This window comes from Manacus vitellinus, unplaced genomic scaffold (genome assembly GCF_001715985.3).
Source record: "Manacus vitellinus isolate BGI_N305 unplaced genomic scaffold, ASM171598v3 scaffold_16_pilon, whole genome shotgun sequence".
In the NCBI taxonomy this organism is placed as follows: Eukaryota; Metazoa; Chordata; class Aves; order Passeriformes; family Pipridae; genus Manacus; species Manacus vitellinus.
The window spans coordinates 13,764,577-13,780,859 of record NW_021939189.1 but is presented as its reverse complement, the minus strand read 5'-3'; the positions used below and the strand labels follow the sequence as shown (position 1 = coordinate 13,780,859).

General features: G+C 41.4%; 2 protein-coding genes across 2 annotated transcripts in view; one reads left to right on the top strand and one right to left on the bottom strand.

Annotated features, from left to right (window-relative positions):
* The first annotated feature begins 882 nt into the window (after positions 1-882).
* On the top strand, positions 883-7,883 carry MNS1 (meiosis specific nuclear structural 1). The gene is made up of 10 exons (XM_018069790.2): positions 883-923; positions 997-1,086; positions 1,271-1,398; positions 1,900-2,002; positions 2,814-3,043; positions 3,662-3,878; positions 3,958-4,065; positions 4,869-5,126; positions 5,880-6,005; positions 7,611-7,883. Exons 1-10 carry the CDS (start codon positions 921-923, stop codon positions 7,707-7,709), a joined length of 1,362 nt encoding a protein of 453 aa, XP_017925279.2. The 5' UTR covers positions 883-920; the 3' UTR covers positions 7,710-7,883.
* TEX9 (testis expressed 9) overlaps positions 7,464-16,283 on the bottom strand; it is a 46,061-nt gene continuing 37,241 nt past the window's right edge. The window contains exons 9-11 of the mRNA XM_029958798.1: positions 12,696-12,830; positions 12,089-12,223; positions 7,464-9,198 (exon numbers count right to left, since the gene is read on the bottom strand). Coding sequence (XP_029814658.1) covers positions 9,121-9,198; positions 12,089-12,223; positions 12,696-12,830 — 348 coding nt within the window. The 3' untranslated portion in view covers positions 7,464-9,120. The remainder of the gene's footprint in view (positions 9,199-12,088; positions 12,224-12,695; positions 12,831-16,283) is intronic.

Below are 16,283 nucleotides of genomic sequence, written 5' to 3'. Positions count from 1 at the left end.
TAGTTTACTCCCCCTTGTGGGAAAACACTTTTCTCATTAAAAGGGCGAAGAGTAACCAACTCATCAGAAAGAATTCCACCAATTTGGGACAATTTGTAAAAGATCAGGAACTGGTAAAAATAAATGAGTGTTCTTATCCCACATATATAAGATATAGGCACATCACACTGCATCAGTACAAACAAGCAGACTTTTTACCTAATTCTCAGAGGTGTTCTTCTCTTAAGATTCATTAATTTTAATTAATTTTATAAAGTGGGTGACAGTAATGAATTTGAAATACTGCTTAAATGTCTTTAGTTTCACATAACTATGTAGAAAGGAAAATAAAGGTGAGGAAAGTGGGTGGGCAGAGCTTGGGGAATTGGAGTCCTCAATGTTGGTTTTCTTCCTGGGGCAGAGTCAGTCCAGGAAACTCTGGAGTGAACAGTTATGCTCCAGGCAAGATCTCTCTCTAGAAGAATTAAGGGCTGGGTTTTCCTGGTTGGGTTATCCAGGTTTGAATAAAGCATACCGTATGCCAAGCGCCGTTACAGAATCGTGTACAGTGTCTGTCCTGGTGATGTTCGTGGTTCATGCCCATGGTTGATGTTCTGCCTGTGCCTGTACCTCCCACACCTGTTGGGGACCCACCGTAACAGGGGCTTAAACTGAGTTAGAGCAGTTCTTAACTAAACGCCGCCACCTGGGATTTGTGGGGATTATAGGTGAGTCCAGTGCATTAATTTAACGATTCAAGAAATGCTCTTAAATATCAACTTCTAAAGGTCTCGCGGTGACGTCATGCGGCTCTGGCCCCGCCCACCCCGAGTCACGTGCAGGTCGGGTCGCCCTCTGGGCCAATCAGCGGGGGCGGTTCGCCCCGGAAGTTGAACCCGTTCCCCGGCAGCGCCGCGCGTTACCACGGCAACGGCGGCGGGATGGTGAGAGCGGGAGGGGAGCGGGAGCGGGACAGGGAGCGAGCGGGATGGCGAGCCTTTCTCTTGTCGCCCGCAGGCGTCCGAGGAGCGGGAGTGGAACAAACGGGCCGCCCGGCTGCGGGCCGAGCTGGAGCGGGAGCGGCGGCTGGATGAGGCGCTGCGGGCGGTAAGAGCAGCGGGGGCGGCGCTCGGGGAGGCCGAGGACGGGCGTTCATCTGGCTTTACCTTCACCCGCCAAAGGCCTTCTCCTTCAGCAGGCGTTTGCTGACTGGTGTAGCCTTTAAGTGCACAGTCCCTGCCTCCCGAATGTCTGTGCTGAGATTTGTTACGGGGTGGTTTGTTCTGATTAGGCAGAGGAGAACAGAAAGCAGAGGGCGCTGCAGCTGGAGCGAGAGCAGAAGCTGGCGGCGGAGATGGCCAGGAGGGACCTCGAGAAGATGAAGGACGAGAAGCTCAGGCAGCAAGTCAGAGCCAACAGGTATCACTTCGGAAACCTCCCGGCTGTATCGAACTGGTACCGTGGTTTGGGGAAGTTGTAGCAGAATCGGAAATGAGTAGGACCTGGAAGGGAAAGTTATTTTGAGGTCAAGGTATGATAAAAGTTAATGTTAAGCAAATTTTTTCTCAACACGAGAAAAAACTCTGATCCACAAAGTGTTCGTTTTGCATACATGTCTATGTCTATATGTATATATATGTCATATATGTTACATGCTCTTAGGCATATATGTGAGCACATGTGTATGTCTGTATACCTGTACTTATATAGTTAGATGAGAAGTGTGCAGAACTGCTGATAGATGTGTAGAAGTATAGGTAACTTTTGTTTTAAAATTAATTTTTTTCTTTTTCTACTCTTTAACTAGAGCAATGGTTGGGGTTTTTTAAATTGTGTTTAATAGTGATGGAAATTTAATTTTGTCCCCCTAGGTACTTACCTCCTTGTGATAGGATAAATTTTTCTTTTTTCCCTTTCCAGTCTTGAACTTCGAGAGTTAGAAAGAAAGCTAAAATATGCCTATATGAATAAAGAACGAGATGCACAGATGGCTGAAAAAAAAGCTTTTTACGATGAGAAACTGGTAATTAGCTCCATAGTGAATCCCAGCACCCAACTCCTGCAACTCCTTGTATGAATTGTGCTGAAAACTTTTCCTTCAAAGCTGACCTTTTTAGCTAAAATAATGGTTAGGCATTCAGTTTTATTGAAAATACATTTTGTGCTATGGAGGATTAATTAACCAGTAATAACTAACTACAAGAAAAAGGTTTGCTTTGCCATTTCAGTGAAAGGAGTAATGAATTAAGCTGTATGACTGGTTGTAGTTGTTATTTTGCTAGATTTGTAGTATTTGTTCAAGTTAAAACTAGGTACCCTTTGTACAGTAAGTGCTTAATGCTTACTGTGGTGAATCCTTACCTCAGAGTCCAGCTGTTGAAAACATTTACTATTGTTAAACAGGTATCTGGATAACTTCAGAAAGAATTGTGAATTTTTATTGATGTACAGAATAATATGGGTGATCAGGCAGGTGATTCTGGTTATGTTAATGTCTTATGCAGAGTTTAGTGTAGGCAGGTAAAGAACATGCTGTAGGGAGGATATTCTCTGCAGTCCAACCTCATTCTGCTCATTTTTCTGATGTGAGCAAGTCCCACTGGTGCTCAAGGCTGCACTTTTACTGCTCCTCAAGTTAGATCCTGAGGCTTCCCTTCAAGGGTGCCACTGACTGCATTAAGCTGTTCAGCATGTTAAGGCTCTGTATTTATAGATTGAGGTGGAAAACCTTCCTTTTGTAATGCAGCACAATTCCTTTCCATACTGTGTGCTTCTTCACTACCTGTTGTAGAAGTGGGAGTAAAAAGGAATCTTGCTTTGGTTTCCCCCCCCAGAAATGGGAGGATGAAATAGCCCAAGAGATGAAGGAAGAGCACGACAGGTTAATGCAAGAAGAACTTGCTGCAGAAATGAGGCGCAACCAGGAGAAGATAATGTACCACCAGGAACTGGACAAACAGCTTGAGGAACAGGAGAGGAAGAAGCAGAAGGCCTATGAAGAGTTTCTGAGAGAGAAGCTCATGATTGATGAGATTGTAAGAAAGATCTATGAAGAAGACCAAATGTTAGTTACTATGAATTTTTATTATTTGTTAATTTAAAACAAAACAACTTCTATCATTCTGTATAGGAAGCTGATTTGTATGCATCTATTCCATAGAGACTAAGGCCCATTTTAGTTTTCCTTGGCAACATTTTGCTAACAAGAGACTGACTTGTGTGAATTTTCCTGTTGAAACATCAGAATGCTCCAGTCAGTCTCGTGTCCCTACCCTGCCACCTTTTGCCACCTCTCTGTTTTCCTGCCTTATGGACTGGGACAGGGAACGAGGTTTCTGAGGGCAGGGGGGTGTGTGGGGGTGTGTGAGAGAGAGTTTAGTGTAAATAAAAAGTTTGGGGGTTGTGTGGACTTTCTTCTCTTCTTTGATGGAGTGTGTGTAAAATGCAGTAGTAGTGAGGACCTGTGTGAACAGTCTGCACTCCTGAAAGATGTTAGACATGAGATTCCCTGAGCAGCAGCTCAGTAATAGGTATTTTAAATTTAGGTGTCTAGTTTCTAGCTGAATGTTTAAGGAGAGTCATTTAAATCTTAGTCTCTGGGATATATTAACAGTGAGGTCAGTTTAATGTTACTCTACAGTAACAGTAAACTATTTGAACATTTTTTTTCCATCTTCTACAGGGAAAAACAACGAAAGTTAGATAAAGTGAGAGAAACTCAGACATATATTGAAGAATATATAAAAGAACAAGCTATGTGGAGGAGAAAGAAAAAGGAAGAGATGGAAGAAGAAAATAGGAAAATTATGGAGTTTGCCAACATGCAGCGACAAAGAGAAGATGATTGGATGGCTAAAGTTCGAGACACTGAGGAGAAAAAACAGAAAGTTCAAAACATGGTATTAAAAATTGAAATTGAGGAAAAAAATTGTTGTATGTTTTTGTCTTTCATTTAGAAACCTTTCCTTCCTGTAACAGGTTGCTGAGACTATGGAAAGAGAACAACAGAAGCGTCAAGAACAGGAACAAATCCGCCAAGAGCTGTACCTGGAAGAACAAGAGGAGATGGAAAGGAAGAAGGAGATGGTAAGTGCTGGCAGGTAGATGAAGGGCTTTATTTCACACTTTGGATTTGCTAAGTCTGCAGTGTTATTTGTGGCTTTGGGATGGTTTTGAGGGACTCCTTGAGCCCATTTTCAACTATTAGCTGTCTCAAAGCAAAAGGCTTAATTCTGACATGGTTTTAGGAGTATTAGATGAATTTGAATTGTTTTCAATTCTGTTTTGGCACAAAGTATTAATTTCCAGCACTATTTCCTAAATGTTCTTAATCAGACAAGCAGTTTGTACATTAGTTTAGGTTTTGAGTTTCCTTTTCCATTCCTAATGTATTTATGTTTTATTTTCAAGCAGGAAGACAAGTGAAGGTTTTGAATACCCTTATACCCCTTTATACATTTATTTATCTTGTGAAGGAGTAGCTTTCAAGTTCAGGTTTAAGCTAAGGAGGTTAATTAACTGCTTTTTTTCTGCATGTCTATTTGCTTTTCCTGTGGGCCTGCCCACACTCTTGTCTTACCTTGCTGTGGGTGACAAAATGTAGCACAGGTCGAGATACCAAAGTGGTTGTTGAGTCACTTCGTGCTAGTAGGGGGGAAAAAAATATCTCCTTTTGTTTTGGACTGAATTTTGAGAATCTTGTGACATTTGCCAAACTGATTAATACTGGAGAACCCTGTCAGATATGGAATGTTTGCTCCAGTTAGTTATGCTAGAAGTTAACAACTACAGTAAATTCATTCCAAGAAAAATCCAGTAGATTGGCTGATGATGGTAATTTTTTCAAAGTCTGTTCAGTAACACAGCATTTTACTAAATTCCCTTTGCAGGCAGAAATTGAGAAGAGAATAAGGCAGCGCCTGGAGTTAAGGCAAACCTATGAAGAGCAGTTTGCTCTGAAGGCAGCAGCACAGCGGGCTCTGCGGGAGGAGGAGGAAGCCTTCCGGCAGCAGATGTTGGCCAGGCTGGCAGAGGAGGATCGGATCGAGGAGCTGAACGCTCAGAAACGCAGGATGAGGCAGCTGGAGCACAAAAAGGCTGTGGAAGAAATCCTGGAGGAGCGTCGCAGACAGTTCATTGCAGACAAAGTAAGAGTTTCACACACGCCTTTGGTTTGAGCCACGGTGTTTCGGTGTGGGAACACTTGTGCTGTCCTGAGGGACGTGGCTGCTGTCATTAGAGAAAGGTGACAGGGGAATTGTAGACAAATGTGGGGGGAAGCAGGCCTTTGCTTTGGTTTGATGACAAGGAAAAGTTTTTAGAGCCAACTGTTTCTGTAGCTTGAGAGGTTGGGGTCAACAACATGCCTGGACCCCTGTGTACCTGACATGCCCTGCAAATACCTCCTCAGGAGCCATGGGAGCAGTGGAACAACTGCTGGCCAGTTCCCTGTCCCTGGTCAGCTGCACTGTGTGAGGAGGGGAAGTCCCAGCCCTGCTTTTAGATTAAGTCTCTTGAATTCTGATCTGAGGAAGAAAAGGTGTAGGCTGAAAACAGGTCATGGAACCCTATACTGCAGTTTTCAGACCTTGTTTATGGGGTATAAATCACACATGTAATGTGAATTGTGACTTCTAGTCATCAGCATGAGAATTCATGCCTATTGCTCTTTTTCTGGGATTAGAGCAGTTAGACAGGAACAGACTAACTTGTCTGAGAGCCCAAAAGGCAGAACTGGACACTTAATCTGCTTTCAAAAGGGCAAACACTTGGATAGCAGACTCACCCCAGGTCCTGCCATTCAGTCCTCTTTTTTGTCTGAGGTTGTTTTCCAGTTGCCAAACACACATTGTTTAAACAAATGTTCACAAACTGAACTTAGGAAAACCTGTTTACTGTAGGAGCGTGAAGTTGAAGAAAGAGAGTTAGAGAAGAGAAGACAGGAAAGCATCCGTGCAATTGTTGAAGAGGAGAGGCAGAAACTCCTGAAAGAGCACGCCTGGAAACTGCTGGGTTATCTGCCTCGAGTAAGTCAAGTGTCTTGTAAATGCTTTGTGTCTGTCCTGGAAATCACTTTTCTCTTGGATAGCTCAAGGTGAAGTTGCAGAACTGTGTGAATTCCTGGAGTCAGTGGGTGTCCTTATTGTGTCAGCTCACCTGCACTCACCTCTTGCTTTTTGAGTGGGAAGCTCTGTACAGAAATGCTCTTTGGGCTCCCTGGCAGCATTGATGCCTTGTGCAGGACTTGCTGAAAGCACATCCAGTGCTTGGAATGTGAAACCTGAGCTCTACAGCAAGGCTTTTCTAGCTAGAAAGGGGTCCACCACATCTTACACCCTGTTACCACCACATTTCTCAGCTGGGGTTTTGGGAGCAATTCTGGCTCGTCTGCCAAGTATTCCAAGTTAGCATGGAGGCAAGGCCTCCCCTCTGCAGCAGTGCAAGGAACTGCAGTGCTTACAGAAACATTTCAGAGCTCACTCTGTTCATCCCTGTGTTTTTAAAAGTTAAAAGGATGGAAACAGTTATTGCAATAGGAATAAACTACCATTTATTTTGTATTATGCTTCATAATTGGAAAGATCTCCTGACAGTGCACAAATGAACAGAGCTGCCATAGGGATGTAAAACTACATTTAGAGTAGGGAGGGAATTATCCCACTAGTTAAAGAAATTCTGCAATTCTGGAAAATGTAAATAGAACAGAGTATAATTTTTATTCAAACATTAATATGATAATTGGTGCAGGAATTTGTAACATCTGGAGTGAGTTGTACTTTAATGTAGATTAAAGGATAACTCATATTGGAAACATTTTGAATATACTTTTCTGGTTTGGATTTGCTGTTGTAGGAAGCCTTGGCAGTGTCAGTGTCCAAGGCTCACCCGTGTGCCACGAATCGTGTCCTGCTTTGTTCACTGTGTCTGACTTGGGTGCTCCTACATCACGTTACTTCACTCAAAATGGTTCAACAGCAAAGTGCTACCAAATTTACAACTTTCCAATATAAATGTAGTTTGTATTTTTTTTCTTTTCTAAATGCTGCAAGGTATGCTCTGTGGGTCATGCATATTTTTAGCTGTAAAACTAATTTAGAATTAACATGCATATTTTTAGCTGTAAAATTAATTTAGAATTAATTGTAAATTTAGATTTCTGGGTTCCCCTGCTTCCCTTCCCCAAAAAAATAGTTTTTGATTAAGTTGTCCAGTATCACTTTATTTCCCAAGTTATTCCTTTGTAGGAGCTAATTCAACACAGCTAAAGGGGAAGACAGAGCCCCAGCCCAGCCAGGGCCTCTTTTCACTGCAGTTTCTTGATTTTTACTAAAGCTGCACCTGCTGTGCTGGGTGTTACCACTTCTGTGAGAAAGAGAATGCAGCTCAGTGTTGTCTTCTGGTAGTGCTTGTGCATGCAGAACAAAAGGAGTGGCTTTAGGTTGGCACCAGCTACACAACTTTGTAACTCATCTGTTCAAGCTTTCAGGCTTGAGTTTCAGGTTTGTTTTAAAGGTAACAATGGTATTATGGATACAAACTATCCATTCTCTTGATGGAAAATTGCAGAGATCCACAGAAATCTCTCTACTTAGTTTTCCCTTCTAATGTGTGTTTCTTTCCCATTACTGCAGGGGATACTCAAAGATGAAAATGACATTAACATGCTTGGAGAAGATTTTAGGTTGGCTTACCAGCAGAGAAGAGGTAATGAATTATCAGAAGAGAGCTGAACCTTTCCCCAGCTCAGCTCCTGCTTTGCCACTAGGTGTCAGCTGATTCCCAATGAAAACTTCCATTTGCTGTTAACAGTGAGGAACTCCTTTTTAACACCATTAAAAGTCTCCATTTTAAGACCAAAGTTCTCAGCTGATGAGCAGTTAGTTTTATATAGATGTGTGCTGCACATTTTTCATCAATAAACTGTCCTGAGTTCTCAGTTCTTCTCAGTTAGTGGTGTAGCAATGATAGAAATGTCTTCTCCAGCAGCACAGCAGAAACCAAGCTGGTGTAAATGCACACATGTATTCCAATATGGACTACAGGATTCTCTTCATGCACTAGTTGTGGGGGGAATGGGAAGATTTGGCTGTACTGGCACTACACTACTATGATCCTAATCCTCCTCAAAGTGGTAGATCTGAGGTACTTTGCTGGTAGATCTAAGGCAGAGACATTGATCCATTCTGAGGTCAGAACCACTGTTTGTACCTTTCAGTGCATAAACTGACTTTCTGTGCCATGTTCCTATTCACTTCCCCTGAGGGAGGAATCCATTGGAATCACAGAGGTCTGACAGGTTCATGGAAGCAGCACAGGCCTGTGTTGCTCCTGTTCATTACTGTACACATGGTATGCTCAGCTCATCGACCCTTAATCTTTTACCTAGTTCTTGATTACAATGATGACTAGTGCTTGTAGAACACCTGTGAATAGTCACAGCTCCTGACTTATCCCCAGGCAGCAGCTGATGGCCAGGGAAAGGTTTAATATTTTCACCTTGACTAAAGGAGTCTGTCTGGGCAGTGAGGGGCAAGTCTCATGTGTGGTTATGCCAGCCAGGGGGGAAGATGTAATGACTAAAACAAGTTATGATCATTTCTATAAAAGAGCTGTTGGTGCTTAAATTAGATGCCAGACCAACCAGCTTTGAGGGGAGATCTGTTACAGAGAACAGACAAGGCCAATTTTCCAACCACGTGTTTTAAAAAGGACGTGACATTTTCTTCTCAACTGGATCACTGGTTAATTTATTTCTGTTGCAACGAGAAATTTTCTGAGACTAAATCCTGCCTTCTTTGGACTGAATATTACCATAGATAAGGTATTGTTTTAAATGCTAAACCAGAGCAAACTGATTAACAAAGTTCACTTGTTGGACTATTCCTTGCACGGTCTGTGCTTCTCTGCTAGTTACAGAATGGACAGTTTGGCCTGACACTGCAGTAGAAATTTGTATTTCATACAACATTACAACCCAAGCTGTCAGGCTTACAAAAGTTAAACAATTTAAACATAAGCAAAATCAACAAAATCAATTCGCTGGGATATACAGTTATTGACTATTAACAAGGATTCATATACAGTCCCAAAATAATGTACCATCTGAGTTGTCTTTCAAACAGAAGCTGTTTTTTAATGGAATCAATAATTTCCCCACTGAAGAGCTTTCATGAATTCCTCTTCAGTAAAAGAAAGCATCTTGGCAGCTTCAATGTGCATCTTAAGAAAAAACAAAAACCAATTAGGAGCAGAGGTAAAAGAGTGTGAGTGACCAATACAAAATCTTGGATACCTGGGATAGCTCAAAGGGGCTTCAGATCTATAATTTGATTTTTTTTTTTTTGGTACTGTGGTCTGATGGATGTTCACTTGTTCCAGCTGAAGCTGCTACTCATATTTTTCTGCAAAAATTTGTTGTGTAGGGATGTGATAAATTTTATGCTAAACACTAAGTTCAGCCCTAGTAAAATAGGACTAATAGCTTTTCCTAGTTCCTTATATTGCTTTAAAAATATCTCAGGTTTACTGAGGCATGGAAATGCCTGAAAATCTAACAACTTGTGACCTCTGAAGAACACATAAGGAAACTGGTCCACGTTCTCTCAAGCTGATCAACATGTGTATTGATCACAGCTTAACATTAAAGTTATTCCAAACCAAATCCTCCTCCTCCTGATACTTAATATCTTTGAGGAATTTCTCCCCCTCTGTCATTCTTCAGGCTCTCTCTGCTTTGTGCATCTGAACCTGCCACACAAATATGACACAAATAGCCCAGATCAGGTTTTCCTCATTCATTCAACAAAAGGCCTGTGAGAAGCAGACTCGAAGCCCTTCCACTGACTGGGAATACTGAGCACACAGGACCTTGAGCTGCCCTGCCCTGGTGCCTCCTGCCAGAAGCTGCCGGGGCAGGGGCTGCCCCCATCTCCTTCAGGTTCTTCCAGTCCCAGTCTGTTTGGAAAGGACAACAAACAGGATCCCTCTGCTCTGAGTAAATGACATTTGTTTGGAAGACAAGGTAAGTGGCTTCCTCACCTGTCTGCAGCTCTGGCACAGCATTTGCAGTTGTTTAAAAATATATTTGGTGCAGTTTTGTGATGTTTGTCTGAGACTCTGGGTTTGGTTCCCAGTCAAACAGAAATGCTGCTCTGTGACACCATTTCAGTGAATTCACATTCCAGGGGACAGTGAGCTGCCTCACATATAGAACATATGTTGAGTGAATGCTGTATTGTTTTTCTTCTCAAAATAAACTTGTAGAGCTAGAAGGGTGAATCCTGGTATCTCCTCAGCATCCTGTTACTGCCAGGAAAATTCTCTTGCACTGGAAATGCATGAGCAGCCTCACTTCCTCTTAATCCAGTTACCTGTCCTCCTTTGCCCTATGTTGGGCAGGTATTCCAGATTCAAGGGTGTATTTCCATATTGCAATTCCCAGTTCTTGGGATAAGTGTGTGTATTTTGTTCTCTCAAGCTGCCATTTCATACTGAACTATTCTTCCTCTAGGGGCTCAACAGCTTCGAAAGTGTTTACAAATTGTCTGGTGATCACTGCAGTGCTCAAAGGGTAAATAAAATGTTCTATTTTCTTATCTCTAAGGCTGGCCCTTCTTAAAGGGGATTCTGCTCAAAAATCCACCACACAGTGCTTGCTTTAGCTCTCTTACAGCTTTGGTTTGAGAGCACAAAAACTGCACTGACTTTATGGCAAAATTAATGACATGAGTTTCAGCAGAGTAGGGTTTGGAGGTGACCCACTCTGTGGTGTTTAGATCCTGTCCAGACAGCTCTGCAGCCCACAGCTCTACATGTCTCATGCAGCCTTGGAAGGGAAACTGATACAAATGATTGCACACATCCCAAGTATTTGTAAGTGAAAGGTTTGATGGAGCTAGTAAGTGGAAAATTGTTTGATTTGGGTAACATCTCCTAGTATACAGTCCTCTCACTTTAATTTCCTTTCATGTAAACTCACAATTTCTTTCAGTTTGCACCATCAAAGCTCATTTGACTGGTCTATGCTGAAAATATATTTTGAGAAATATATTTACCCACTCTGCAATGTCAGAGGTTTTTCTTTTCAAGTAAAACACCCCTCCTTTTGGGAACATTCAATACAGCTTTATTGGATATGATAGTTAAATACACTTTGAGCTGTATTCCATCTGCAGTATTAATCTCCTTCTCACTATAGCAGCTTTCTATGGAAGCTGGATCACCAGTCATTCAGCATGAACTGGCAGCACTTATTCTACCACCTCTCCTCTCTTCAGTCTCAGCTTCAGCTGCTAAAGACTCTGCCCCCCCTTCCATGCCCTGAGGGAGATGTGAAATGGATGTAGAATCAAATGACTTTCAGAGTAAGGCTGCAAGTGCAGTGTGGATGGGAACACCCTTGCAGCCAATGTTACTGCATTGTGTGTGATTCAAAGTATGCAGGATATTCCAGGTATTACCAAAGGATGGAGCTCAACTCCTCTCTTTCAGTTGAGTAAATACACACCTAGGTTAAGTGCTCTGTCTTTTAATTTTTTCTTCTTTTTTTTTTTTTGTCTGACACACAAGGACATCTGCACCTGGACACAACTGTACATGTCCAGAACATCTCAGAATTTAAATAAGAAGAAACAAATGTTCATAGAGAGGGACACACTTTGAGAACCCTGGAGGAATGCAGGTCTAAAATGCAGTGCTCACTCCTGAGGGGTGGCACTGTTAGAGCTGCTGATCCAACAAATAATGTGTGTGTGGGGAAAAACTAAAAAATCTCACCTGCTCAAATGGGTCCTACTGACACAGCACAAAGGGAGTTGCTGTTACTACCTGCACAGTGTTTGTTCTTGAACAAACAGATATCCTCAGTCAGTAATAACCTTTAACCATGACAGGATGCATTCCTAGTTAGGAATGGGGTCAGTTCAAAAGCAGACCAGCCTTTGCTAGAATGCAAAATGTTACCAATAGGCTCTGGGAAAAGTGAGGCTGCTGCTCTCTTGCATTGAAACTTCTCAGTCCTGGGGCTCCAGTTCCAGGATTACCTGACTTGACAACAGACACATTTAGCTAGAGGTTGTTTACTGAAATACACCTGTACTCTGGTCCTTACCTTTTGTCTCTTCAAAATATCAATTAACTTTAACTGCTTTTTAAAACCTGTAATTAGCTCTCCTTTTTGTTTCTGCAGTTTCTTGTTTTCTGTTTTTAATTCTTCAATTGTTTTGAGTTCTTGGTTAGCTACATCCTGCCAAGGGAAGAAAAGGAGAAATGTATTATTTATGAAAGTGGTGCTTTTGCCAGTGAAACCTGGCATTACATAAGAAAGTGAGGAACAGTAGCCACCCATGACATTTCTGAAAAGAAATGGGATTAATCAAAATATTCCCACATTAAAACTTGAAAAAAAAAAATCTCAAAGATAACAGCCCTGGTTTGCCTGTGTATGTATTAGTGTGTATGTGTACTTCCCCCTCTTTCTAAACACATCTTATTTTCACACAAATGAAGAAAATCAGAAAGGCTTTAACTTTATTCTGTATGTTTCTTGCAGTAGCATCATCCAAGATAACTTATCCAGGCCTTTGGTGACTTGCTCCAAGTTAATTTGGGACTGCCTGGAAGAGATATGATGCTTCCAAAGCTGATCAAGCTTTTAGTCTCACTCTACCTTTACTGAGTGATCACAGATAGGAAATTGTTTTCCTAAGCCACTGTACCTTGTTGCTTTGCTTCAGTTTGTTCAGCTCCACTTTATACCTTTCCACTTCCTCCAGGGCCCTGTTCAGTCGAACCTCTGTGGCACTCTGACTGGCTGTGGCCTGCTTTTGTACCCGCTTTAGGTTCTCCAGCTCCTAATTAAGAAGCAAAGATAAAACCAAACATGGTGAATAAAGGGGGTTTTAATGAATCTCCTACCAACAGCACATGTACAACGAGGCTCACCCTTGAAAGCTGAAGCGTCTGTGGAGTTCTTTGGCCTGCAGAGAGAATCTGTCTCAAAGACAATTCTACTGTTAAAACATCCCCTTCTCCTTTGAAATCTTGAAAAAGGATCTTTCTTATCTTGGATTGATCATGGAGCTGAGCAGGTAAGACCACAGGACTGACTGAAAAACCTTGTATGCTCAGAAAGAGAAAAAAATGTTGCCATGTCCACTCTGGGGCAGATTTTGGAACGGTGGCTCGTGTTCCCAGATGCTTCTTCCCACCTGTTCCTTTTACCTCTTTTCCCCCAGAGATTCCTACATACAGTTACAACCAAGAAGTTAAAGCAGCCCACTGAAGATGGCTGAGGGCAGTAACTTTGTCATCTGGCAGAAAAGAGTTCATCGAGTGTTTATGGCACCAAGCAAAACAGTTCCCTCTTGACTCTGCTGACTGTTTCATAGTGCTGTAAGTGGGGAAATGAGAAAAAGAGACCAGGTTGAGGAACAGAATAGTCAGATTAAAGATCAGGGAATACAGAGAACAGCCAAAGTAAGAGAAATGAGCAATTCTGGCAGAAAAAGAAATTGACTTTTTTTTTAAAGTATCAAATATTTAGTAATGGGCACAGAAGGACTTTTTTTAACCAAATCAAGGGAGAGAGGGGCCTTGTTGTTAACCTTTTAACCTCAGACTGCCTCAGTAATTGTTCTATTTTCTCAATTCCACACCTGCTCTATGGTGGTTATTTAAGACTTCCACATCATTTATCCAAGAAATACATACTAATTGACCTCTTTGTCTTGTATCGAGATGATGGAGCTGTGAATAAAGTCAACTAAATCTTTCATGCTATGTATCTTATTCTGTATTAATATGAAAAGCTTTGAAATACAGTCTTTCAAGCATTTAATGACCAAAAAAATAGTCTGCATGCAATGCAAATTACTTATCAGCTAATCATATCATTTAATGAAAGAATTCTAAGAATTCTCTTAGGGCTTTTTGACATTTACTGTCACACATAATACCTTATCAAGGATTTTTTTGCAAGTCATCCAGTGAGGGTATATTGTTAAATGTATTAATCCTAAAAATACCTGAAATAAGTGTTTTATTTTGTAACTAAGCAAGGTTTCTGCCAATTCTTCAATACTTAAAGTAAAAGCAGGATTAATTTTCTCATATACTGTTTCTCTAAGAGCTGGGGTTAAACTACTATGTTTGAAAAATGCATCCCATTTCAATTTCTGGATTTTCTCCACTGCTCTGCCATGGCTGAGGCACTTGAGTGCCAGCAGGGGCTGTGATGGCACAGAGCTCACCCAGGAGGAACCCTCCCAGTGGCCTTCTGTCCTCCCAGTAGCAGCATCCACAGCACCTCCACCTTTAGGAAGGCTCTGCAGCACCTGTCCTCCCCAAAAACATTGGAGAGGGAACTTTTACTTAACATCAAGCCCTTCTTAAAGCAAATTATAAACTCCCTGCACAGAGCCTTAAAAGGAATAAGAGTACAGGTTTGGTGTCTCCCTGACCATTATCTAACATTATAGCTTAGACTGAATTCATGAGTGAGAGAACACAGAGGAAGGAATGTTCCTGTAGCCTGGTGGTGAAAAAAGGACAGGAAAGGTGATAACATTTATTAGATCAATTAGATAGATAAAAAGAGAGGAATGCTGGAAAGAAAAGGATGGAAGTTTCTGGGAGCATCAGAATTCAGCTGCTGCCTGAGGTGGGTGTTGCAGCAGAATGTTCAGAGACCAAAGACCAAAAGAATTAAATGTAAAAATAACGAAGTAGTTACCATGTTTCAGGTGAATTGTGAAAAGCAGGTGAGACTCTTTGCCTAGGCACATACAAAAAAAGGACCTGAGGGATTAAGGAAATTGCACAAATGGTTGATAGGGAAGTTTGGGGAAACTTGTGTCACAGCCAAAGTCTCCTATCATCTGTGTTGGAACAGAAATCACAACAAAAGCAATAAAAGGCCCCTAATCAGAGGTTACATTTGTGCTATCTCAACTACACAGAAAACTTTCTCTGGACTGAAAGTATGAGTCTTGAGAGTTTAGCAGCACAGTAGCACCAGTTCAGGCCTGTGTTCACAGGAAATTGCTTTTAAACGTGTCTAGAATTAATCTACACTACATTAATTATATAGTGTTGAGTAATACTTCATACCTAAAAATTAGAACAGTTTTCAGACTCCTAAGTCCACAGGAGAATTAAGCAGTTACTGCAAAATTATTTTTACATGCATGGCTTTTGCAGTTAAATAATTTCTTATAGCATAAAAAATATGTAAAGTAACTTCTGAATTAGCAGGGAACCATTCATTACATATACTTGCCTTTTTTTGCTGCTTTAGTATTTTAAAGGACTACCACTATTTTTCATGATCTGGTTGGGAACCTTGATGAATTCTAGAAAACAACCTATGAGGAATAATTGGAGCAACTGAGAATGGTAAATCCAGAATAAAGACAAGTGAGGGAAGTGACCACATTCTGGATACAGCAGAAGTGAATAAACTTTTCATCCCAACAGACATTTCCTAAATACTTTCTAACTGTGACTGTGTGCAAGAACCAGCATTGACTGTCTAAGGAAATGCTGGAAATTGCCATCAATGTAAAACTTTTGTTTTAAGAAGGCTGTGAGTGCAGGTCAAACCAACTTAAGTCCAGGATGGTGTGGATATAACCTGTCCTGTCATGCTTTAAGAGAAGGGACTAAATGACTTTGTAAATCTCTTGGCCCTATTTACTGTGAGCTGATGAGTAGTGTGAGTACTGCTACTGAATATTTTCCCTGACAGAATCACCATCAGGGTACTTATTTAAGGAAACTTAAAACTTCCAGTTATCTGCACAAAAAGCCCACGAAGACCATTTGAGTTGTAAAATGCCAGAACTACAAAGCATTAAGACACAAGCAAGCCTAACAGAGGTATAATGAGACTTTGTTAGGCTAAGTTGTGTTCCATTTTGCCCAAATTCTTAAGTGAAACATTCTCATTGCGTGTGCTACACAATACTCTGTGTATTGCATGATTTTGAAGTCAACCTCTGTAGCTCTGAGTAATTAAGGAAAAACACATGCTGCCCTTAAGATTAAGTTCCAAACAAACAAAGCTGTGTGTGCAGCCATCTGCTGCCCCAGGCACCAACACCACTGTGCCAGTGTGGGTGCAGCAGCAGCCAGGGTAACTGGGACTCAGCCACACTGCAGTGCCTGCTTTTCCAACAGTCCATTTTCAAGAACAAAGACACGTCCCTTCCTCTACCTGCAGGACATGCTAATATAAGCTGCAGGTGCTTTCTAAAAAAATGTTCACTAGGTTCTACAGTTTACAGTAGAACTCCTATTACAGAAGT

What these genes read in the sequence shown, in the direction of transcription:
- MNS1 (XM_018069790.2), top strand. An exon ending in TGGAAAGGAAGAAGGAGATG is followed by an intron (nt 4,066 to 4,868) that starts GTAAGTGCTGGC and finishes TTCCCTTTGCAG; the next exon opens with GCAGAAATTGAGAAGAGAAT. An exon ending in TGCTGGGTTATCTGCCTCGA is followed by an intron (nt 6,006 to 7,610) that starts GTAAGTCAAGTG and finishes CCATTACTGCAG; the next exon opens with GGGATACTCAAAGATGAAAA.